The following is a 27,992-nucleotide window of genomic DNA, read 5'->3' as shown; positions in this document are numbered from 1 at the left end:
TATATTGTGTTTGTGTAACATAGAAGATAAATACCCCATGCAGTGGGATAGAATTCATTACCGTAGGTGCAGATGTAATCAGTACCATGATGTTGACTACTGTATTTGTATTCAGTCATGTCAGTTATGCACGTTTTTGATTGCTTGATATTTCCAATTTTATACTGCCCAATATTTCATTCATTGATTTCGCTTCATTGTAGAAATAACGGAATAAGTTTACCTGTCTGAAATAAAGTGAAAAGAAACGAAACTAAATATATAGAAAGGTATAATGTGCTCGGTAACAAGACATGACATTCTATGAGAAAAAAAAAGAAAATAACAATAACAAAACAACAACATTGCGTCTTCGGCTCTAAAGCCAAACCCACAATCTTTGAGTAATATGTTTGCATGTATGCATGTTTATTGGTTTGTTTCTACGCTTGCTGAATTTATTCAGCAAATGGACGTCATCCTTATACGATGTTCTTAAAGATTTACGAAAGCTTTAAAAATCACATATTAAAGTGATTTTCTAGGAGGAATTATCAACGCTATACCAATTTGCATGCCTGAATTCCAGTAGTTGGATTGCCTTTTTTCTCTCGAAATTTTTGTTTTATTTCGATTCTATCGTTGCTGTACATTCCGCTTGAATGTGTGAATACACAAAATGAATATACGAAACAGAATATCTCCTGTCAAGGAGTGCACATGACTCATTCTACTTGAATGTTCATATAGACACATATGCAAAATATTCACATACCCAAATGCAGATGTGTATCATTAGGCCCTATGTAATAGAACATATATATATAAACGTTCAAATACATACACATATGATACAATATTATTGTCAGCAAAACTTGCACGAGAGACGTGGCTGTGATTTTGAGTAGCAACCCCTTTAATTGAGCTTTCGGGCTAATTGCCCTTCTTCAGAATCTACAATGACAATGTATAGCAACAACATTTAAGCAAAATCAACCACGGTCTAAGATCATACAAAACTTAACCAACCTTCAATACACTAATTGTATGCATTTTTATACTTAAAGGGTGTGTACAGTTCTGGTCGAGGTGAAGATTTAGCTTTTAACGTTTTGTGAGATATTCAGGAACCACTCTATGAGATGTCAAAGAGCAAGCGGTTCTAAGGGGTATCAAAAGTTTATTCGATGAAAATCGGTTTTGAAATGGCTGAGATATCCAAAAACTAGGTGAAACAAAGAGATACTAATAAAGTTGGGGCATGTCGCCTTTTATTATTAGCACTTTTTTGGATATCTCAGCCATTTGAAAACCAATTTTCATCAAATAAACGTTGAATCCTTCTTAAATTTACATGCTCTTTCATATTTCATGAGAGGCTTTTCATTATCTCACTTAGGAATGTTCAAAACATGAATCACTACCTCAACCAGTACTGTACAGTCCCTTTAAACATAACAATAACTACAAAACATATACAAAAATACAACACATGTTTAAGAAATACCACATAACAAACAAACATAATACATTTATTACTAAATACAATCACAGAACGGAACTAGTCTTTTGATGCTGAGAACGGACTTATATGTTGTCTGTGTAAGGATTATACTAACCGGGTGTATGTGTGTGTGTGGGAGGGGGAGGGGAGATGTTCTGGTTTAGTCTATTGCTGTCACTCAACATGTTATATAATACATGTATGAATATACATATATATATATATATATATATATATATATATATATATATATATAAAGTTTGATGGCAAAACGGGTTAAGCGCCTTTTTAAACATCTTTGAAGGGTGGTGAAGCTTTAGTTGAGACTTGACTTCAGGTTTCTAACTATTTTGTAAGACACGATGAGATAAGCCTCTAATGAGATATAGTTCAGAGCACTGTCTGAATTTAAAGGGGATGGCTAGTAACTGATCAGCGGGAATCAGTGGGAATGCTTGGGATTATTGTCCCAATCCTTGTAGGATTCATTTCAGAGTACATTATATATCTCGTTAATTATATAGCATTAACAGGCCGTTAACGATCGCCCCGCCACTGTACAGGCATGCTAGCCTGGAAACATTAAACTGCACATTACTTGAATATGAGACCATTCTGAAGCAAATAATTTTCACACAACTCTTAGAATCTCACAAGGATTGGAACAATCACCCCCCCCCCCCCCAGCATTCCCACTGATTCCCACTGATCACTTACTAGCCATCCCCTTTAAGTTTGGTGCACTACAGGGATCTGTTGGTGGTCTACCACTCTTTTCCATAAAGGACTGCATGGCAAAATCTCCCAAACGCGCGGCATTGATTGGTACCATTAAGCAGATGACATCCCAATTATAAGTATCTACCCAACCTTCACTCCCATCACTTTTACAAGCAATATCATAAACTTCAGTTAAGTTTGGATGAACTCAAACTGTGGTTGACATCAAATCGTCTTAAATTGAATTATCAAAAGAAAAAGAAATCTTGCTATTTGCATCAAAACAAATAGTATTCACAATAAATTACTATTCTTGTAAAGTTTGAATTGTTGGCACAAATTACTACATCCAGTGCAGCACGTTAATGGCGTAATACTTGATCCTAAAATGTCTTCTTTGAATCACAATCATCCTGTACATAGAAGAAGCTGTTATAAGCTTTGTCGGAAGGTAATTCCCTGAACTTTATACAAATACATATATATATAATATATATATATATATATATATATATATATATATATATAAACATGCTTTGATCTCCAGTCACTTGCATTTCGTTTATTCACTGCTGAGTTCAATTTAACTCAATTAGATTGAATTTAATTTAATTTCATTATTTTTTCTCAAGTATGTAAACGATCTCGTGAATTGTTACATGCTAAAGATAACAAACTTCGAACAGGGTCATATAGAATACTATTAAATGATGTATGAAATACATTGTAAGTGGCAATCAAATCGGTTGTTACAAATGTAGGGGACTGCAAGTGCAGTCTCCTCAAAAAAAAAAAGCACAGGGTCATACATCAGTGTAACCCTTACTGCTCATTAAGAAATACAAATGGGAACAAAGCGCGATCTGAATTTGCAGCATTGACGTAAACACGGAAGTAAATGAAGGAAGGGGGACAGAAACTACTAAAAACTTTATACGAGCAGAGGAAATATATACTTGTACAGGACATTACAGAGAATGACAAAATAGAAACACGCTGTGCATGATCTACCCAGCCCAGAAATTCCTGGGGTATGTCAAGAAGAGGTAATTTGTATCCGAACACGGAAATATGAAATACGAATGTCAGCTGGCATCAACACTGATAAGCGTCAGACGAGACCTGGTAATGGTTTAAAAGAGATTTCTCCTTCAATTTCAATTTGAGGGTATTAAAACTAAAGGCATATTTGATTGATTGATGGATTGATTTTATTTTATTTCTGAATTTCTCTTTCATGACGCAATGTTATATATAGTCAGTTGAACGAACTAATTGATCACAGTATTATTTGAATCTGACAGTTGAAACAGATAAATGATTAATTAAAATATCTAACATTATCCTGTCACAATGCAAAATGATATCTTATGCATTACGTAAACATATTTAATATAATATGTATATATTGAAAAAAAAAATATGTTTTCTTTATGTGTTCCTCATTTTCACATGTACTTTGTTAATTTACGTTTTTGCGATTATTACTAATATTATGTTCTGCTTATACTTTGTATATGATTTCTCTGTTTATTTGATGGCTATGAAAATAAATTTGAATCTTCAATCTTAAAATACCATAACGAGGAAGCTTGAAAAGCAGATATGCCGCGCAACAGACCTTGGAGACAGTCCAAGAAAATACCGCTTTAAAAAGTGGGAGTGATTATCTCTTGTATGCATGCGCCACTTTATCATAGTAATAAACTACCCAGGGTAGCCTCATGAAAAGCTTTATAAAGACATAACTGTGCCATGTTCCTGTAAAAACCCAAACTACGCGATTGCGAAAGAACTATTGTAAAGTACCTGGAAAATTCATTGTTGTATCAAATTTGTATCTTTTTTTTTTTTTGATAAGGGAATGAAATCATCAATATCGATTTCCTTGGTTAGGTTACCGCTTAATGATTATGAATTTATCAAAAGAATGTTGTAGGAGATCAGCAATATGCCATAAAACATGTAAAATCACATCGTTTAAATGAAATTACTAATGTAATGTAATGTAATCACGACCTGCACTTTGTTCTTCATATCAGGGAATATAGCTGTTATTATAGGTCCTATCTGTTCTTATAAGAGAGAGAGAAAGAGAGAGAGAGAGAGAGAAAGAGAGCTCTAATGGATATATACCTACGAACTTAGAAAAATGTTTATCAGTAAACAGTACAAGGGAAAGTTCTGCGCAAAATATGTCGAAAAGTAAAGATTAGAAACATGAGAAATGTCGCCTATCTTCTCACAAGGAATTTCAAAATCCTGGTTTTTAAATCGTAATTCATTGCTAGCTGATGTCTCTTGATATCATATGCATAGCCTCATCTATGTCCTTCGATAATGTATCTTTGATATCATGCTTTAAACATTGTGCCTCGATTCATCTTTCATCTACTATAGGCGTATTAAAAGTGTAGATTAAATGGATCGTATAGTTTTGGTTGAGACCTAATTTCAGGTTTCTATAAACATTTTTGGTGAGAAAATGAGAAACCTCTTATGAAATATGAAAGAACATGTAATTCCATGAGGAATTCAACATTTATTTGATGAAAATTGTTTTTTAAATGGCTGAGATATCCAACACAGAGCGATTCACAGAAAGTGTGGGACGTACCTTTTATTACGATCGCTTTGTTTTACATTGTTTTTTGGATATTTCAGTCATTCCAAACAAGATTTCAGTCAAATAAAATTTGAATTCCTCTTAAAATGGTATTCTCTGTATTATTTCATAAGTGTTTTCTTGGTATCTCACAAAAAGTTGAAAGCCCAGTTCTCATCTACACCAATACTGTACCATTCCTTTAAGGCATGGACCTACTTAATAGGAACATTGCTCGTTAATGAATTCGTACACCTGTTTATGCCAAAGGTGTCAAAATAAGATTTTGAATATTGAAATTCATGAAATTCTTCCGTCGAGATGTTTTCATTGCAACTGATTCACTAATTGCCCTACATTGACGTAAATAAGCACTGAATTAATCAGTGTTTTAGAAGGAGTCATGATGAAAAAAAAAATCATGGGCGTACACACTCGAGCAGGATTTGAATCCTGCTCGAGTACGTACGCCCATGATTTGAAGTCATGCTGGAGTATGTACACCCATGGTTTTATTTTTTTTTCTTTTTTTTTTTTTTACCATGGCTCCTGCTATAACGCTTATCAATTTCACTGCTTATTTAAGTCAATGTAGGGCAATTTGTCAATCACTTTTTCAAAGATTTTGAATATGTTTTCCTGCTTTGATCTCATCAAAAGTGTCTGTAGTCAGCCTGAATCAACAAGACGACGCTTTGAGAAATCTAAAAACTACACTCGCAGAAGATACTCTCTTAAGTTTAAAAAAAAAAATGCATATGAATTTGTAGTCTATGATTGGAAATCATCGCTCAAACATTTCCATTTACGAATACGTACTTTACAAGAGAAAGCAAATATTTTGTCAGGTTGATTACGATTCAGATTTCCCCCTTTTTTTCTCTGTAAAGTTATAACGTCTTTGCTGTTGATTGAACGTGACAAGGATTTAGAAATCCAGAGTAGTCTTGGGAATGTTTCATGATTAACACAATTATTATTCTGTCGTGTCTGTCTGGGAATGTTAACATTAAAGGGTGTGTACAGTTCGAGGTGAGGATTTAGCTTTTAACTTTTTGCGAGATATTCAGAAACCACTCTATGAGATGTCAAAGAGCATGTAGTTCTAAGGGGTAGGCCTATCAAAAGTTTATTCGATGAAAATCGGTTTTGAAATGGCTGAGATATCCAAAAACAAGGTGAAACAAAGAGATCCTAATAAAGTTGTGGCATGTCGCCTTTTATTATTAGCACTTTTTTTGATATCTCAGCCATTTGAAAACCAATTTTCGTCAATAAACATTGAATTCTTCTTAAAATTACATGCTCTTTCATATTTCATAAGAGGCCTTTCATTATCTCACTTAGGAATGTTCAAAACATGAATCCCCACCTCAACCAGTACTGTGCAGTCCCTTTAAGTGCTCGTTACAGACATTCAAGAAGTTTTCCAATGATAAATTAACAAATTGCAATCATAAACACAATGCCAGTCACCACTATATCTATCTACCTATATATACATGTCACAGCTATATATAGGATCTTCTGCTAAAGGTACGACAGATAACAATAAGTACACCTTGAAATGTTTGCACTATCTCCAGACATGCCCAGCTAATTTATCAGTCCATGATTCTGGGGTCGACATTGACGCGACCCGGCACGTCGTCATGCAAGTTTGCCGAGGGAAAAGAACGCGAAGCGACGGCGACAATATTTAAACGGCAGTTATACTTCATGGTCATCATTTTTAGCAAGGCAAGTTGGTCTTTCGTCTCTGTTCAGACAAGGAACAAAACGTCGCATCTTTCTCAGGTATATATATTCTTTGATTGGGTTCATGTCTCACTAAAGGAAAGGAGATACTAGATACTAATATGTATTTATCGCCTTTTTCTTCGATGGCATCGGAGGGATGCGGTGTGAAAGTAACTGCCTATGCCTTTTTGGCCCGAATTCACGAAGGTGGTACAAATGAAACCATGGTTTAAACCATGGACAAAAACCATGGAGCGCCAAGTGTCGCATGGAATATTTCTTTACGAAATCGGTCATTTCGTCCATGAAATGATTATTTTGTAACGAAATGTCAACATTGTGTGACTAAATGAGCATTTTGTCCACGAAATTATAATTTCGTTAAGGAAACGGTCATTTTGTCGACGAAATGACCAATTTCGTAACGAAATATTCTGTGCGACACTTGGCGCACCATGGTTTTTGTCCGTGGTTTGAACCATGGTTTCATTTGTACCACCTTTGAGAATTCGGGCCTTTATGTGTCTGTTTGTGTGTGTTTGAATGTGTATTTGGCATGTGTAATATAAATTGCACATACGGATTTAGTTAGATGCTTCATTCCATTATATACACAATTTAGGGTTTATCCTGACGTTTAGTAATCTCAGTGTAAATAGAGGATGCACTGTGAGCCCTTATCGTATATTGACCATAATGTGTCTTTCTCTCTATTGAATATAATAATATGAATCTCATTGCTCAGAATACCTCGGAATATTTTTTGACAAACTTACAAGATGCAAAGAGTAGTCTCCGACGCTGGAGCATGTTGAGATAATACTCATCAGTCACTATAATTCGATGAGCCCTAAAGCTGTGGGGAAAACACCGTTTTTGTTTGTTCATGTCATTATTATAGTAATCATATTCATCCAGACAGGTTGAAATGGCGGCGAAAGTTACACTGGTCACCGGCTGTTCTACCGGCATTGGGCTGTCGATTGCCGCCAGACTTGCCCGGGACCCTGCGAAAGGCTACCTTGTTTACGCCAGCATGCGAAACCTGAAAAAGAAGGACGAGTTGTTGGAGGCAGCTGGTGACAGCCTGAACAAGACGCTTTTCCTTCAAGAGCTCGATGTTAGGAACCTTGCTTCTGTAAAAGGAGCAGTGAAGCGGGTCATTGAAGACCATGGTCGAATAGACACTTTGGGTAAATAAGCTAACGCATCCTCTATATGATGCATGTTGCAGAATAATATAGGCCTAGCCAGTATTCGCTGTCAGTTTAGCAAAGGTCTGATAGTCATGTTAAGGACGCTTATTCGTAGAAGATATTACTTCATCACGCCATTTCAGTGCTTCTATGAGGTCGTTTTATGACACTGTAATTCAACAATTCAATTCAATTCATTTCATTTCATTTATTTCATTCTCATTTTTTTCTTCCAACAAAATATAACAGAAAGTACAAATATGATAGGGAATTCTATAATAAGGATATATACATCCCAAAGTACGAAATATAAACGATAGTTAACAAACTAATAAAGATAAATTATGTATACATACCGGAAAATAAAAAGGTGTGCATTATGTAACATCACTCACCTTCACGATATGATATTTAATCTTTGTATCGATGAAAGAAGGAATAATATAAACGATACTTGCTCTCTTTGAATTAATGAGTAAATGGAAAGTACCACTTTCTGAAATAAAGCGGTCAATTCTAGCTTCATTCAGATCAAAAACATGTAGTTCATTCTCGAAGTGTTCTCAGTCATGATTTGTCAATGTTTGTTTGATTTCCACTTGATATTTCACGAGGCCAACAATATTCAATTGTAAAAACTTTCTTCCTCAGAAAATTGTTCATATTAAAAATTTCTGTCTCTCTTTTCATTATACTTTGAATAGTTCTCAAATAAAGCAATAGCATCATAGTCTCTTAGCTGTGTTCAGTAAACCGGAAAATGTTGTAATAAACATCTTTTACATTCCCAATTTAGAAATTTATTTTTTATCATGGTATCTGTTCACAGAGATTCCTGAGCATGATATGTGTACTCATTTCTGACATAAAATAAATGAAAATGATATTGTTGTACCAATTTGATAGCTTGCCCAAAAGTATCAGGGTATGTAATGCCCAAACTTAAAAATGCAAGAAAGGTATAAAAAAAAGTAATGAAAAAATACCAACGTCAGTATAAAAACAAATGAAATAACGGTGAACATAACTGTTCAAGGTTACACACTATCAATGTATAAATGCAACCAAAGGTGAAGATAAAACAGAGGTATTTACCATGTATACATTAAAATAAAGAAGTAATCATCTCCTGTTTAAAGGGCTGGTACAGTGACAGTTGAGTTAGGGCTTCAACTTACCAACGTTTTTTGATGACTTTTTTTTTTAGATAATTCAAAATAATTTATGAAATATGGAAACATAAATAAGAAGCAGTCAAAGTTTATTTGGTGAAAATTGGTTTTCGAATGGCTGAGATGTATAAAAACAAATTAAGCGATCCTAATAAAAGGTGGGACTTATCGCTTTGATCGCTTTGTTTAACTTTGTTTTTGGATATCTCAGCCATTGCAAAGCCGATTTTCATGAAAAAACAACAACATTGAATTCCTCTTAGAATTGTATGCTCTCTCATAAAGAGGTCTCCTCTAAGTAAAAAGTTAAATGCTTAATCCTCATCTGATCAATACTATACCCTCCCTTTAAGATTTGTGCCTTATTGTCAAGATCGTAGGGAAAGAAAAACAGATAGGAGAAACGAGAAGTCGCTCGTATTAATGTCATATAGTGTAAACATTTCTAGTGCCATGGCAACATAGTCGAAACTTGAAATTTCTTCAGTGGAATGCAGTCACTTCTTACGATATGCCATATGGCAATTACAAGAAAGTGGAGATAGCAGAGGCCTGACGAATACAAAACATGCAAAATGAAAACAAGATGTGTTCAGACGTTTTGCACAAAATCACTATATGGGGAGTATGTACAATTGACACCGCTCTGCAGCGATTCAAAATTGACTCGCAAAAGATATCGAGTCAAGATGAAACGAAATGAATAACCAAGACACACAATGTACCACCATACAGTAGTTTCACAGATGAAGTGATGATGATTTGAAGAAAGCCTTGATGTCCACTATCTATATAACCTTGACCCAAAGCACACTAACATACTTATGTAGAGTGGAATGGCACGTGTTCTTGAACTAGCTGCTTACAGCAGTAACAACAACCTGACAATGGATGAGAGTCTCCATTTTTGAAGGTATATGTTTACCATTGGGAGCAGTGATTTAAAAATGTTAGAGTTGTCACATTTGATTCATATGTGTATGTCATTATTTAACATCCTACCATATAAATGTGGCAACAAATTCTAAAGGAGACATCGCGATTTTTGTCACTAAACCATTACTGTAGATGGTTTATTCAAGAAACAATTTTATTGTTCACATTCTGTATATTTAACGGGACTTAACTTTGATTAAACGTATTAACAACTTTAGCATTATATCTACAACTATTTTGAAGCATGAAAGCAAGGGTTTTGTTTCATCTGCAAATTCATTTAATTTCATTTCATTCATTTTATCTCACCACGGATAAAAAGCCCAATCAGCAAATATGCTGTTTTTCAATGGGGCTGTGAATCAGTGTACAAAAATCATATTAACATGACATCTGTTGAGAATGAGAAGGGCGTTAAGTTGTCTCGAACACTATGGGTTTTGTGACAACTTAACGCCCTTATCATTCTCAACCGACGAATTTGATAAGAAATGATTTAAGTAAAAAACATCGACATTTGTTGCACTATATTCACAAAAGTAAGGTTTAACATGATGATTTTCATAACACAAATCTACACAATAATCACAGAATGAACATAGATATAACAAAGATATCACGGTCCCACCCTCCCAGATCATGTATATACCCCTCCAGACATCCAAAAACATTTCATTTATACCTAAAAATCCATTGAAATATCAATATAAAGTTATAATCAATACTTCAAAAAAATTATATATATGACTTATCTTTCATGCCATTCTAAACAATTTCTTATTTTTTTCTTGAAAATAGATATAAATCTTATACTTTTGAGATCAGTGGTTAGATTATTCCAGGCCACTGCTCCCCTGTATCCTAATTTCCCATAGTTTGTTTTGTTTGTTTTGTTCTATTTCCCATAGTTTGTTTTAACTCGAGGAACACAGATGCTATATTCTGACTTCCGTGTAACATAATGAGGATTTTGAAAAATAAACCTGCGACTTATATAATCAGGAACCATACCGTATAAAATTTTATGCATAAAAAGTATCATTCTTTCATTAATCCTTTCTGTGACTTTATTAATCTTGAGTTGGTGGAAAAGTTGTTCAGTTGGATATCTTTTATTCACCATAAGCACAATCTTAAGTGCTCGTTTTTTGTAATAGGTTTAACTGTGCAATGTACCCCTTTCCAGTGTTTCCCCAAACTCCATCACAATAATCCAAATGACATTGTATCAAAGTTTTATACAGTATCAGCGCTTCATTCTGAGATATACAAGGTCGAATCCTCTTTAAAAGGTATACACATTTGGTTGGTATACACATTTGGTTGGTTTGTCTTACCTTCAAGTCTAACACCCCATGGCATTTATAATGACATTCTTGGCAATGCGGGACATTCGGCAACGCTGAGACCCATATGCGGCTATCTTACATTGTAGGTCCAAATACTTTAACATCCACTTTTGAACTTTGACTTCAGCCGAGACATCCGATCTCGGCCTGTTATGGCTTTCCTGAATGATAGATGGGATCTCGTTGCAGATCTCTCATGAATTTCTGTTTGCATAGAACACACGGTCCCTGACGTCATGGCTGGTGAACCGCACTATGAGTTTCAATGATGTTCTCCAATAATTTAATTCCCAATGCATTGGTATAATTACAGTAGACGGATTCGTCAATACCGGAGCTAAACTGAGAAAGACATGACATTTCAAATGTTTTCAGCTTGTACTGTTTTTGGTCGCAATCAAATACACAAATGAGAAGAGAAGCTGCAGTCTGCACGTCACAATTTTTTTAATACGTGCTCGGTTTGCTTTCGAGTCAGAACGAAAGATAACGAGATGCTTATAGGCCTACAGGTCAGTGGAAGCATTGGGACGTAATGATATCAATCACCGCTCCCATTATGTGAGTACTAGAGTACTTGTATCACTTTTGATATGATATGATATGATATGAGTATTTATTGTCTGCCCATTCATTGAAATTTGATTTTCATTGATGACATATAAAAAAAAAAATAATAATACTCAAATGCAAACATACACACTTACATACAATATACATACAAACATATACACATATAGGCCTACATAATGTATTTGATATATAGGTGTAATTATATTCATGCACATACAATGTAATTACAACTACCATAATGATATCATCAAATTTCAAAAATATATGCTAATCAAACCTATAGGGTACAACCCAATTTATATTACCCCGTTGACAATACTTACCACATAAAGAAGCACAATTCAATTCATATAATATTATTATCATATACACATTTTATAAGCATACGTACGTGTGTTTCTATCTCTGAAATCCAACATTTTAATTTATCAACACAAAGAAAACAATATCAAGAAACATTAAGTATTCCTCTCTAAAAAAAAAAAACAACTAACTCCTACTGCAACTTAACCTTTAAATCTAATATTGAATACACTCCTAATATTCCATTACACAAATTACAGTTATTCTATATTAAAAAAAAAAGGAAGACCTTAGAAGAAACGGAGAGTGTGATCGGAAAACAGACCATTGTCAGACAGTATTCAAAGGTCTTACATTTTAAGTCCATCATTGCAAACAGCAAACTAAATCATTTCAGCTTGTTACATAATAAGAAATGCTTTTATGTTAAAAATATTTTTGTGTAAGAAATATCCTATGTTTTCTTATCATTTCTTTATCTTCAGTAGCTTTAATTGCAAACATCTGGAATCGGCAAGAGTGGGGTTAACTTGTTTTGCACTCAATCTTTTCAAATGTAAATGTAACTGTTTTATTTGAGTTTTTTGTGAAACCTCTTCTACCTTCTTTTTATCTTTAACTATTAAAGCTAAATTGAACATGGTTTGCTATATCAATTTTACTTACAATCCCAGTTTTTCAAAATGCGCTTAGCGCTTATCAAAATGGCAACTAAGTATCGCTGAACAAGTTCCAGCTTAGCTCTATGTTTCGAATTTCACCTCCCACCTCCGCTTCCCGAGTGCTGAAGGGCGGGTCGCATTCTCAACGTATCTTCACTTGTGGGTCTATTGGGTGAGCCCTACAATCCCTACTGGAACGAACACAGTGTCCCACAGGGTGTTCACAGTGTGGTAACTGTCATAGTCGATTATGTGAAAACGCTCGAATTTAACAGTGTGGAGATGATTTCACACTGTGTGGTTTGGTTCTCACAGAGTGTTCACATGGTAACGTTCTGTGTCACACTGTGAATTGATGATTCACAAAGTGTTCACACTGTTAAAACGCTCGAATTTTACAGTGTCAAGAGATTTCACACTGTGTTCACAATGTTTCGAATTTCACCTCCCACCTCCGCTTCCCGAGTGCTGAAGATACAAATGTATGTCATGGCTTTTCCTGGCATACATTTCCAGAAATGAAGTCTTTGATCACAGTTTAGAACTAAAGAATTCCATAAAAAGCTGCCAAGATAATGAATGAACGTTCTTGATTATTTTTCCCCATGAGAGGAAACTAATGCTATTTACAACAACAAATAAAGTGTTTGTAATAGTAACGATGGGATATAAAAACGTAAAAAAAAAAATGAATGGAATGAAATTGACATATTATGATAGGGAATATCAAAGACTCGTAACTGAACTTGATTCTTTCTCTCCTTCTTTGCTTTTTTTCGAGCGTAGTCAACAACGCCGGCATCGCCGGATTCAACGCTCTTGAGTACATGGAGTACGAGGAGATCCAGGACATCATTGACACCAATTTCATGGGCAGCTTGCGGATGATAAAAGAGACAATCCCCTATATGAAGAAGCGAAGGGCGGGTCGCATTCTCAACGTATCTTCACTTGTGGGTCTATTGGGTGAGCCCTACAATCCCTACTGGAACGAACACAGTGTCCCACAGGGTGTTCACAGTGTGGTAACTGTCATAGTCGATTATGTGAAAACGCTCGAATTTAATAGTGTAGAGATGATTTCACACTGTGTGGTTTGGTTCTCACAGAGTGTTCACATGGTAACGTTCTGTGTCACACTGTGAATTGATGATTCACAAAGTGTTCACACTGTTAAAACGCTCGAATTTTACAGTGTCAAGAGATTTCACACTGTGTTCACAATGTGTTCATATTGCGTTCATATTAGCCTGTATTCTACTGTAATTCAAGGTTTAAACCCATTTTTGACCCAAACGTGGGTTTAAACTCGGTCTAAGTTTTTAATAATAATAATAATAATAATGATAATAATAATAATAATAATGAGACTCTTATAAAGCGCTCATTTCTACCTAAAAATGATACTCAAGGGGCTATACATAGAACAGATACATATTGTGTCACGTTACAACAGTATCACAGAAAATGATAAGACAATAAACCAACAAACAATATATACGTACACATATACATACAGGTATGGTCAATATTGAATATGTATGTCTTGAGATTCTTTTCGAAACCATCAATGGAAGATGCTTCTCTAAGAGATTTTGGTAGGCCATTCCATAGTTTTGGGCCCATATATGAAAAAGCCCGATCCCCCAATTATGCTTGATTCGAGGTACCTGTGATTTTAGCAAGTTTGATGAACGGAGAATACGATTTTAGCAGAATACGGGCCATTGTGTTCAGGATGTGTTTCTCACACTGTGGGACACTGTGTTCTTTCCAGCAGGTATTCTTGAGCATCTTGCCTGTTGTCGTTTCTTATATTTTGTTGGGGTAGAATATCATTGCATGCCATGACTTCCATTAAGCCCGGATTTCCTATAGATATCATACGTTCCTCGGTGAATTTTGTCGCTAACCATGTCATTTCTTTTCTTCTTCTTCTTTTTTGCGTCATCGACTTCTATCAACGCCACTGCATATTTATTCAGAATTGGTGAAAATAAATAACATAGCCTTACATTCACCAACGAGAGAAAAGTGTAATAATGCTCGTTTTATGGAAAAGATGAATTTTTGATCTGTGCTAATACGCTACCATTTATAGATTGAGGCTTTAAAAATGTATTACAGAAGCACATTTGATGTAATGATCGGTTTAAGATACGACAGAGAATTTCGTTTTAGCTTTAAAAAACACAATTGTAAAAATGATAAAAAAAAAACCTGTAAAGCATAAACCCAAAGAATTGCTGCTTTTCTGGGACATGATGGCTTTCAAAATTCTACGTATCGTATGTGTGTGTTTGTTTGTTTGTTTGTTTGTTTGTGTGTGGTGGGGGGGGGGTGTTTGTACTGCCCCATAACCGTCTGTGACATTATATCTTTTTCCACCTTATCTGCCTTTTAAGTTCAAACTCAATTTTGGTGAAACATAAGTCTACTTTGGTACTAAAAATTCTGCTAACACTTAATCATTTGTGGGTCTCTCCTTTTCTAAAGAAAATTGTGCTTATTTTTGAAGAAAAAAGATCAATTGGAAATTGCATTAACATAGGTAATAACTCCTTATTTATATAACTTACCATGTTTTAGTTTTGTATTCTCATTAAACCAAAATGAGAATCAATTTTATTTTGCTGAAAAAAAAAAATGAAGTATGCGATGAACTGAAATGAGCTGAGTTAATACCATTCCAAACACAATTTCATACGGTTCAATATAACCAAGAATTCCTTAGTCATTCCTGAAAGGTCCAATTGAAATTAGGGAAAATAAGAGAGATATTCATTCTTATTATGGATTTCTTTTCAAATTATACCTGAGCAAAACAGAAGTAACAATCAATACATAGAAAAGACTAGATGATTTATGCAGTATTACTCCCCGACTCCCCAACTAAAGACGAAAAACGATATTATGAGTGCTTTCTAGAATTCCTTATCATTAGTTTTGATTAGCTATGATATGTAATGTATTAAAATGTATTAAATAAGAATGAGAATGGAAATGGAGGGTCCCACTATAAAAAGCAAAGCTTGTGCCATATGGGACCCTCAAAAAAATACATAAGAGAGTGAATAATGAATTAATGAATCTACAAACAGATATAAAACAAAATCGAACGAGCCAAATGTCAAGTGACATGAAATGAAATTAGGAAGGAAAAGAGAGAGAGAGAAAGGGAACTACAACACGTGACATTGTGGACACAAGCAAACTAGATTCCATGACCAATGATGTAAGAGTAATGATAAGATGCAACCTGGACTGAATATACTGCAAGGGATTGTACCGGTAAGCATGTGGTAAGAATGCAATGTGGTAAGAGTGGTCATAAAAGAAGGAGAGAATAGACACACAGTGCAATGACAGGAGCATCTGAGGAGGACTGGTGTTTAATAGACTATTTTTCCCTAATAGAAAAATAACTTATATGTGATTGTTTGATTTTTTAACTTTATTTTCCTTCACTCTCTGTCCGTGTGCAGGGTATCCATTTTATGAGGTTTACACCGCCTCCAAACACGCCATGGAAGGCTTGACAGACGCACTAGCCAGCCGTTTTTATGAGTTTGATATCAGGTGTGAATAGCAGAATATCATGTTGTACATAAAAATCAGTTTCACTGATGTAATTTTTAACTTTATCACGTATTAACTCAATGGGGACTGTCCACATAAGGGCAGTGCTTATCATCAAATGTCTTATACACTTAAAACATGTAAAAAGAACTTGTTTTTCAAACGCCCAACCCACTAGTTGGTAACTCCATCCCAAAAATAAATACACTTCAAAAGAAAGAGTAAAAATATTCTCCACAGAACGACACTAAACTAATGACAAAATTATAATGAGAAATAAGGAAGAAATGACATTTTGAAATGTCACAATTTTTTCGGAAAGCATTGCATTACCAGTCCTTATGAATATTCAAATTAGCAAGCTGATGATGTCATACTCTCACAAATTCTTTTAATATTCATTTCATATACAGAAAGATAAAAAATCTTGTATTTCAGCTGTATGAATATAAAAGTTGTCTTAAACCACCCACAATGATAAAAAATAACAAATAATTCTGATATATCTTAGTATGGCAACATGATTTTCCTTGTAATAGCTAAAAATTACATTTGTTTTCTGAATTCCTGTATATTACACATAAAAGAATGTCAGGGTATGACATCATCAACTCGGTCATTTAAATATTCACAAGGACTGGTCAAGAAACCTTTTGCGAAAAAAATTGTAAATTTAAAAATGTCATTTCTGCCTTATTTCTTATCCGATTTGTTGTCATTTTTTCATCAATCTGTAGGGAATATTTTTCTCTTTGTTTTGGAGCTTATTTTTTTTTATTATTTTCGCAGTTTTCATTTGACCGGAAGATTTTCGAAAAAAAAAAAATATTTATTGTGATACTTGACGTGCAATTGCATATGATATGATATATATCTATACACACACACACACACACACACACATATATATATATATATATATATATATATATATATATATATATCAATTTCTTTAACAAACATGTCGGACATGTTTGCTAAGGTTCTTTTTTTCCGACATGTTTGTTAATTTCCAGATCAGCAGTTGCGATCTTAACAAATCTAATTTGTAGAGGGAGACAAAGTGAAGAAATTCGCACCTGAACCTTCACCCCTCTTTATGATATCTTTCTTTCAGATCTTATTAGTGTTTGCTCTGGATCGCTTCAACACATATTATTCTATTATCATAACACGACGTTGTAAACATAGTAAAATTTACATATTATGTACATCTTATCCACCACATATATATATTCATAATTGTTACAGAATCTCTTCACTGATACTTGGTCCGGTGACAACAATGATAAACGAGAACATCAAAAATCTAGGTCGCCTACCCTCAACGGAACATGCCGATGACGTCACAAACCGGCAACTAAAATTGCTGTCAAAGTAAGTACGACGTGATGTGCTTTTTTCATATGCCTGTTCCCTATTAACACTTTGACACTTTTGCGATCAGGTATTTCAAGCAAAGAGGTGATGCGGAAATATGAAGATAAAAGGAAACAGAACAACCCATTTTGAATGCCCAATCGGAACACCATATAATTAATATAGTTATATGTATATATATATATATATATATATATATATATATATATATGAAGAGTTTGTTTGCAAAAACCGATAAGTCCATATTTGCCAAATGGAGATATTTGCGATTAAAGGTCAAGAAAAATAAAGAGAATGATAAGAAAATCTTTGCTTCTTTTGACCATAACTTCAAAAATATACCTTTATCTGTAGTGACCAATATATCATTTAAAAGGTATTATTTTGTACCTTCTGACAGAGATCGTACTTCAAAATCTTCAAAAATGGACTTATCGGTTTTTGCAAACAAACCCTTCATATATATATATATATATATATATATATATATATATATATATATATATATATAGAATGTGAAGCGGGCTTGGCCTCGTACGTGGTGGGTAATGCATCATTGGTATATGTGAGACGGAAGGAAAACTTGCAGTATAGACGTTGCAGTGGTGTTCAGTCTTGCCTTTATTCCCCGAGCTTTCGGCTATTTCACTAGCCTTTTTCGAGGGCTTGATGAGACATAACATAAAACCAACAAAGCAAAAGAAACATGGTATATATATATATATATATATATATATATATATGTATATATATATATATATATATATATATATATATATATATATATATATATATAATATACGTCACATATTACATATATAATTGGAAAGTTAGGTGGCTCGATATCAATTTTAGTGGATACAGCAGGGTACCTGACCACCGCATACAGAGGAAGTTATGTCGAGCCCTGCTATTATGTTCACGTAATACAGAACCTACAAGATAATAATTCCTGTGTATATTGCAAAACAGGGGGCACATGCAGAACTTGTGACTTATAACACCAAACGGATATCAAAACCATTCATGCTTGTCCCCCATTCTTAAAAAAAAAAAGTCCACCCATGACACGAAGATAGAAAAAGACAAATTTGCATAAGATAATCAAAACATCATGTGAAGCATGCTATTCCATTTTCAGGTATCTTTATAAGCAATTAAGTTAATTACTCTTTGCACGTAATGGCCTATTCGTGCGAGTTGTTGTTGGGTTTTTTTTTTTCTTCACTTTTTTTCCCAAATCATGCAGTCCATTATGACAGGTGAACCAGGAGAATTTGAATAAAATCAATGCTCATTAGATTCCTCCTGTTGAGTGAAGTAGTGTTGACACACTACTGTAGATATACTATATCATGCATCATGCTATTGGTAGTATAACACCAAAAATGGTTTCGTTAGAGCCAAGATTTGCGAAATTAAAATGCACGTCAAAGGTCTTGTCGGCAGTATGTGCATTGAATGCCAGTGGCAATTTGCGAAAATATCTTTCTCTACAGTATATTGTTGACTGTGTCTTAAATTCACTACTCTTCAAGCATGTCCGAAAGCATCATCCGCACATTTTCTCAAAATGCATTGTATAATGTGGGACAGACAGTTCACGTGTGGTTCTAGAAGTACGTATTATTAGTCACATGTGAGTTGAAAATAATTAAGGTCGTAATGCAATAGGGCAACAGAAATAGTAGTTTCTTCCAGCTGCACCCTCCATCCCCCAAATTTTCTTAGTATACCTTTTGTTTAGAAGAAGAAAAAAATCATCTTCAATAATCAACAGAAATTTCTTCCTCCAACTAATGAAATGTGACATTGTAATATTTGATAGGACATACTCTAAGTCAAGAGGAAATGATATTATTATTCTTTCTTGGAAACAACTTGCAGCTGAGTTAAAAAGCGTATAACTTAATTTCATAACTATTATTTTATTTCAGTTTAGGGAATAACATGATTGCTTTGTTAGTGTCTATTAGATGCAGACGTTCGAAATTTCGTTGAATAAACAGTGTGAAACCGAAAGCATGAAATAAGAACGATCAGCGATCAGTGTGACCTAGATTTGGTGCTGACTCTGCTTAAGGGACATATTCATCCAATGAATTATCTGGAAACACACGGATCCTTTTAAGGCCGCCGCACGACGGACAGACTTTGGTTCCGAAATAAATTACGTTAATGTCAGAATAAACATGCACGCTTGTTTATTTCAAATCGAAAGTCGCTCAGTCGTGCGACCGAAAGTCGTATAAAAGTAGTCAGTGGTCAGTCTCTCCACAGTCTTAACCAAGGGGGCGCTACGCATATTTTCTGATGGTTACAGTTTTGGTTTATATAGATGGGGCTGCAGGTTTCCAAACTTTGTGTGTGTGCGTGTTTCTGAGATAATGAGAAACCTCTTTCTATATGGAATTTGAAAGGACATGTAATTCTTACATAGAGGAATTCACAGTTTATGTGATGAAAATTGGTCTTGAAATGGCTGAGAAATAAAAATAATAATAACTATAAAATGCGACAGGCCATGACTTTTATTGGGGTCTCTTTGTTTTACCTTGTTTTGGGCTTCCTCAAGTCAGTCATTTCAAACCCGATTTTCATCAAATAAACTTTCAATTCCAATGAGAATTGTATGCTTCTTAACATTTTTTAGTGTGGTTTCTAAATATCTCACAAAACGTTAAAGGGAAAATCCAGTCCAAATATAAGTTAGTCTGATAAGAAAGAGTAAAATATTATTAGTTCAACGGTAAAATTTTGATCGAAATCGAGTGGAAAAACAAGGAAGTTATGACATTTTGAATTTTTGCTGATCTTTAAGGAAACAGTTCTTGAACGGTCAATATGAATAAGCAAATGGAAAAGTGAGCATGTCATACCCTCACAACTTACCATATTATAGTTTGTACATAAAGTTGTTAAATTTCCCGTTTTTCATTCAAACGCAATTATGCCCGAGGTTCAAATCCTGATATATTTATAATATTGATCACTATTCTGAGGTTATTCAGCCACGAATAACATCATGTTTCAGACTTCAGTGACAGAAACATTGAATTTTCGTCATTTTTTGTACATGATCAATGAAAAATTGTGAGGTTATGACATGGCCAGCTCACTCATTTTCATAACTTCCTTATTTTTCATTCGATTTCAGTCAAATTTTTACCGTTGAACTCGTAAGATTTTATCATTTTTTATCAGACTAACTCATTTTCGGACTGGATATCTCCTTTAACAGCTGATTCCTCACCTGAACCAATACTATACCATCCCTTTATTAGATATTAATTTCCATTATTCAGGAAGTGTGAGAGTTTTGATCAATTACAGATTACATTTTTGTACTGTTTGCAATACTATGGAACGTTATATAAAAATAGTTTTAACAACTTGGAAGTTTGTGCATGGAGGAATATGGCCTATACACATCACGAAATCTCATATCGAAAATGTATTATTTGCTTATAATCTGTTCTTCCCATAGGGAGACAAAAGAGAACGAGTATTAAAACACTGTCCTAAGGTTTTGTGTTGTCATATATGATTCAGTATCATATTTATGTTATATCAAGTATTAAGTATGAAGTATTTCATTGAAATATCACACACATTGTATTTTGTTACAGGAATTAATGTACACATTTATTTTCTTTCTTCGAATTATGTAAATTATAATATGTATATTGATTTTTCTGCAATTTTAATGAAAAGAATTTTGATTTATGTGGGAAATCATATTGTGACGCAAATGTAATCAAACAAACAAACAAACAGACAGACAAAATAATTGGCTGACAGGAATGGGTAGATGATTTTTTTTTCTTTAACTTTTGTATGTCTGTATTACACCATATCAACATCAGGATGAAAATCCCCTTTAAGTATGATGTGATGAAAGACAAGTAAACAAACAAAGAAACTGATTTCCTGTCGACCCTCTCTTTATTGCGTGCGGTGCAGGTACCAAAAGTACCGATTCGAACATGGCGTCGCCCAAAGTCCGGAAGACATGGCGCGCTGCGTGCAAGAGTGTCTCGAGACGGTCGACCCGCCGCTGTGGGCCATGACTGGCAAGTTCTGCAGAGACAGAGTGGCTTACCGGTACGCCGATCCAACGGGGATGAAATGGGTTCATCACCAGCGGCAGCTAGTGGAGCCGCCCGGGATGGATATCGATGAACTTAGGCGCCAAGAAAAAGCAGAAGCGCTGGAATCAGATTAGAAGCAGATATCGTAGTGTTGATGTTTCGAAATAAAGTTGATTTGACATAATCATCAGTGGCGGATCCAGAGGGGGCGCACCGGGCACACTATCACTCTTCATTTTCTTTTTTTCAGGAAAAATAGGGGGGGGGGGGGGCGTACGCCGCCACCCTTCCCCCTTTACGGAAATCCTGGATCCGCCCCTGATCATAGGCATCAAAGAGGTATAATATACTGGAGGTGTTCTTTAGTATAAATATGTCTCTTCGATACACATGCATGTCCCACAGATAAGCTTACACTCTGCAAAGACTACATACCGCAATCTATCGACTATTAAACAGAAGAGTGTAAGTGAAGAAGTCGCGGTTGTAAATCTGATGTAATAATACGGTTTCATTGAGGCCTAGAGGGAAATCCCATCCTGATATCATGTTGCTTTGTATGAAAGCTATAAAAATAGAGAGCAGGACATAAAAATAACAACTCTATGTGACATAATCATAATAATATAGTGTTGAACAAATCTGTATTCCATTTCTACACAAAAAAGTCACAATTTCTGTTTTTCTCATAAGATGACTTTTCTTCAGATCTGATCTTGGAATGCATGTACAATATGATTGATGTTCTTGCATTTCCTCCTTAGTAGATGAGTGCTGTCTGTGCCAAAATATATGAGAAAAATAGACATTAGGAATTTTGTGGGCAAAACAATTTCTGTGTGCTTTATCGTGGCGGATTCGCAGCACGATAAATAAAGCAGCTGACTCTTAATCTCGAGTCTTGCGGTTCGAGCCCTTTTCAAAAGTTATGCCTCTTGTCATGAATATGCATTTGTACAAAATGGCACACGTTGGGAAAAGATGGATCGATACTGGGATGATACCGTGTGAGGCGAGGGAAGAATAAAGTTTGTGTGTCTTTAAGTTTGATATCATTGGTGGTGGTGATTTGTTTTGATGTCCGAATGTGTGACATGTTGTTGTACCACCAGTACTTCCCTCCCTCCCGTAAAACTCTCTAGTGTCTGGTATCAAAATACAATGACTGACAAACAAAACGGAAATGGTCTGGTTGATCACCGGATGAATTTCGCATCTAGTCCATAAATCGAGAAGGCCACCCTGAAAAAAATATTAATTCTCTGTCTGCTGTATTGCCGGCAAGGTCAACTCCAGAGGCCTACTTGCAGAAGTCTTGAAATCGCACTGTCACCTTTATACATTGTAGCTAGAGCATATCAGTCCTGATGTGCCATGTGTGTTGCGGTTTGGATTTTTATAAAACACATAGCGCATAGTCATAACGGCAAGCATTATAAATCTACAAAAACCGACAAAGATGTCTGTCATATACATTTCACTTTTATTTTATTCCTTTCACAATTTCTTCACAATTTACATCGTTGGACAATATCAATGCATTTGATTCCTTCACTAGAAATACAAACAAACTGAAGGTGAGAAACCAGTTACAGGCAGTGTAATTATAATACACCACGACAGTATTATAATTACATGACTAGTGCTATCATTACATGACTGGTACTACCTTCACAAGTAACGTTAGATGGCATGGTACACCCATGTTTTATTCTATATGATAGGAATGAATATCTAAACCAAAATTACTCGAATGTATTTTCATATGTCTAATGATTTCTTCTTTTCTTTGGTACACATTACACTTTATATGTTTTCAAATTGGTTTTCTTTGTTTGATTCGAGTTTGTACAACTCAAAGTGTGGACTTGCAACAATACGTTCACTGGGACGTCGTTTCGATATTACCCTCCCCCAAGTTAAACCCAAGTAGATCTTGTAAGTTTAAATTTGAATTGCTTTATTGTTGCCTGGTGTGCTCACAAGTTTAACCACTTGCTGTATAGTGCATGGTTTGAAATGTAAATGAGCTCAATGGAAATGTAGAAAGGAACATAATGCCCGCGTTGTTCCAATCATTTAGAAAGACCTTGAAGTAATATAACCTATTGTTTCAAAGTTTTCTTCATGCTTTTCAATTTTCAGCTTTATCCTGTCCTCAATATGTGTTCTTGTGGCTATATCTGTACATATTATGCAAATTCATTCCCAATTCATTTACTTGCATTTCTTTCGCCATGTTCGTGACCCGCACATACATGTACTGTTTTTTAGTTGGCCCCTCCATTTTCCTTGAACATGTCTTTAACTTACCTTGCATTGTTTTAGCTACCGTAGTTTTATAAGAACGACGTTGGACAATTGACTACTTTGCATCATTATCTCATCTACTTGCCTTATTACATTACTTTGTGCTCTGTTGAAAAAATAATACAATTCAAAATTGGAATGAATTGATTTCCAATCTTCAACCTCCAACGGATTCTTTTTTCTTTATTTGAGTGTGCGTGCGTCCGCGCGCGCGAGTGTGTGTGTGTGTGTGTGTGTGTGTGTGTGCGTGTGTGTGCGTGTGTGTGCATCAGCGTGACCCCTCCCAGCGGGGTACGGACTGGAAGGGGAATATTATCAAATTGTTTAAATGGTTAAAGAGTTTGGTTTGACGTCTGTATTATCAACCCCTGAAGAAAAGTCCCATCATATAATTTGTTTTTATCCTCATAAACCTGTGTGCTTTACTAAAATTAAAATAAATCATTCTTTATAAACCCCATCTTAAATCCTAGAATATTATATTCCAAGACAATAGTGATGCAATATTTCCTAACCTAGATAAATTCAGAGCATATTTTTGTGTATTTTCGAACGATTTATATAAAGATATATAGATATGTAACTTAACGTTGAGAGAGCAACATTTTTAAGTAAACGTACTTTTCCATTTATACTTTGCAAACTGATACAAATTGTGTGCGTGTGTGTGCGTGTGTGTGTGTGTGTGTGTAATTAAAATTATGCGAGACTTTAATTTACTGCAGGGTTTTGTGTAATGCTGTCATTTATGTTGTAGTCTTTAAAGACCTTATAGAAACATGAGAAAGGCATTTGATGCGGTCCATCACCCCTTTTTGATCCATGAACTGATACGGAGTGCGAAGCACATCTTTGGCACGGTTTGAAGAATACCTGACAAATGATAAACGATAGGTCTCATTTCAATGTAAATACTAAAAAACATAAAGGCCCGAATTCACGAAGGTGGTACAAATGAAACCATGGTTTAAACCATGGACAAAAACCATGGAGCGCCAAATGTCGCATGAAATATTTCGTTACGAAATCAGTCATTTCGTCGATGAAATGATTATTTTGTAACGAAATGACAACATTTTGTAACTAAATGAACATTTCGTTAACGAAACGGTCATTTTGCCGACGAAATGACCAATTTCGTAACGAAATATTCCGTGCGACACTCGGCGCTCCATGGTTTTTGTCCATGGTTTAAACCATGGTTTCATTTGTACCACCTTCGTGAATTCGGGCCAAAATGTGGAATTCTGTAAGGCTCCTCATCGGGCCCTCTTTTGTTTTATAGTTTGTACATGAACAGCATTGTTCGTTCCTCTCCAAAATTGACTTTCTATTTTTTTTTCTTTTTGCGGATTAGACCAATATTATATTCACATAAATATATTGATGTTTTTACCACAACGATCAATGCATTATTCTTAACATTCTAAGCAAAAGTCGGTTATGGTTTGGTTTAACAAGCTTTCAACATAAATAATTTCATGAATGTTCAACATTCTTTTGCTTCAATTTTAAATCTCGACATTATGAAATGGTATATCTCTTTAGTGGGAAATTTTCATGATTTGGCATGATGATGTCAACGATGTATCTAGTTCAATAACATAATTGCTATACATGTATTATGATTATACAAGTTGAAAGATTTGATGTCTCTTTTTTTTTGTATATAACACTTTTATTCCCCTTATCTGATCCAGTGCATACTGTATATAGTGATTGTGGAAACTGCTGCAAAACCAAGATCGAAGCACTCTTTCTACTATAGTACAAAAGAAAACAATTAAAGGCATTATTTACTATTTGAAGATGAAACAACATCAACAACAACAACAGCAACAAAACCAGCTTTAGTGCTTCAAAATAGTTCTAAAATGTGAGTGTTAGGGATAGAAACAACGAATGTAAGTTTGAATCTGTAATGATTTAAGTATTGTTAGATATACAAAATGTGAACAATCGTTGTAGCAAAGATGTTTCTAGATGAAACCATCTATAACAGCCATGGTTTAGTGGGGGAAATAGTGATATCTCTTTATAATTTTGGCTTTATTACGAAAATTTCTATATAGTATGATGTTTTGTGATACAACTGACCTACACATATGTATCAAATGTGATATCTTGAACATTTTTAAATCACTGCTCCCGATGGTAAACAGTACCTTTAGGACATGTTTTTAGGACATGACGTGTGGAGCTCATTACTCGAACACTAAAATCAAAAACAGTCCTTCATTCTTTCGAGGTACCTACTACTTCTTCTACTAAAAAAAAAAAATGTTTACCGTCTAACATACTGAATTTATAATATGTCTGATGTCAGATTCTGAATTCGATTACATATTTAGTCGTATAGGGTGTTATATCATAATATCTGGATTGCATTTGATGATGATTAATAAATGTTGGAAAATACAGATGTAAAACCAAACCAAACCAAACCAAAGGTATCATTATCTGCAAGCAGTGATCAAGTCGTATGTGCTCGGATGTACATGACTTGTGAAATCTGTTTCATCGATGACGTTATATGCTCATCGCAACTTTACATTTTATTTAATTCGCTGATGACTCCAGCGTCTTATACACATAATGACCGAAGTAGGTCCTATTCTATTCCATACTATCAGTTATTGTGATATACTATTACTCATTTTCGTTATTTATCGAATAGAGTCAATCCCTTTCCCTTTCATTTGCAAAAAAAAAAAAAACAACAACAAACAAACATCATCAACAAGAACAACAAACACCATGATACAAACTAACTCGATTGAAAATCTTCCTGGCGAAATAACACTGAGCCAATGGTAAGAAACTAAACGCGTAGATCGTCACTAATGTTTGCCCTTGGTAGGAATTATTGCAAATGACAAAATGCTAAAAAGGACTATAGGCAATATAAATTTTATTTATCCAGTGTTCTGGACATACCAACTATAAACACACACACACACACACACACACAGCACACACACGCAGATACTCTATATCGTAAAAACCTCACATTAAGAGGTTTTGTTGTTGTTTTTCTTCACAAAGAAGATTGCTTTTGATGTCCAAGCTTTATTTCAGCAATATAGTTGATCATTCGGGAAACATCAGGGAAGAGTAAGTGTGTGTTTTATTACCAATAGAAAATGGTTATTATTGAAATCTGCCAAAGGACTTTAGGATTACATTCTCTGTGAACATAATCACTGATTCATTCTTTATGCTGGACTGTACAAATAGAAAAAAAAAAAATTCTCGTTTTCACAAATGCAAAGTATAAGAGCGATCAAGATTTTTATCCCCTGGTCAGATCTCTATGTCCTGTAAGGACACTCATTTGTCGACTTACTCCTCCCATGGTCAAGAAATTTTTCCGTCATTAATCATAGGTAAGTCTACATTTACAAACGCCCACATCATACCTCCACGATGCTGGAAAATGCTGTAGTTCACACTGCGCATGCACCGATACCGTAACAGTGTTTTTACGTATTTGGCGCTATCCTTACGAGCCAGCATTATCTCCATGGCGTTAATCGGTCGTATATAAGAAAACTCCGTTTCTATTTTTGCGCCATTACCGACGCTGGAGACTACACGCAACCACACAGTTTGACTTAGGTATCTTCTCCCTGAATCAACCGTCTTCATATCCGATTCAAGGTAACATCATTGTCTTCTTTCTAGTGGTAGCATTCTCGCCACGACAAGTATTGTCCAAGCGTGTATATTAGACGTTTAAGGAATTTAGATACGAGTATGCTCTTCATGTTAAAGGTAAAGCTTTAGATATTCCTACTGCTACATTATAAGCTTTAATCTAATATTTACACATTTTATACCAAGTCAACTGCCATATAGCCATTATTGATGACACTTATTAATCACGATCGTAA

General features: G+C 34.8%; 1 protein-coding gene across 1 annotated transcript; it reads left to right on the top strand.

Annotated features, from left to right (window-relative positions):
• Nucleotides 1-6,543: 6,543 nt before the first annotated feature.
• LOC140236183 (retinol dehydrogenase 8-like) lies at nt 6,544-22,002 on the top strand. Its single transcript, XM_072316150.1, has 6 exons — nt 6,544-6,605; nt 7,467-7,741; nt 13,526-13,705; nt 16,225-16,318; nt 17,570-17,695; nt 21,662-22,002. The coding sequence occupies exons 2-6, from the start codon at nt 7,477-7,479 to the stop codon at nt 21,921-21,923; spliced, it is 927 nt and encodes a 308-aa protein (XP_072172251.1). The 5' UTR covers nt 6,544-6,605; nt 7,467-7,476; the 3' UTR covers nt 21,924-22,002.
• The last annotated feature ends 5,990 nt before the right edge of the window (nt 22,003-27,992 follow it).

Source organism: Diadema setosum, chromosome 12 (genome assembly GCF_964275005.1).
Source record: "Diadema setosum chromosome 12, eeDiaSeto1, whole genome shotgun sequence".
Lineage (NCBI taxonomy): Eukaryota > Metazoa > Echinodermata > Echinoidea > Diadematoida > Diadematidae > Diadema > Diadema setosum.
This window is presented reverse-complemented; position numbering and strand designations above follow the sequence as displayed.

Coding starts and splice junctions, on each gene's coding strand:
- LOC140236183 (XM_072316150.1), top strand. CDS start 7,477: ATGGCGGCGAAAGTTACACTGGTCACCGGCTGTTCTACCGGCATTGGG. Junction 7,742..13,525: donor TGGTCGAATAGACACTTTGG/GTAAATAAGCTA, acceptor TTTCGAGCGTAG/TCAACAACGCCGGCATCGCC. Junction 16,319..17,569: donor TTTTATGAGTTTGATATCAG/GTGTGAATAGCA, acceptor TAATTGTTACAG/AATCTCTTCACTGATACTTG.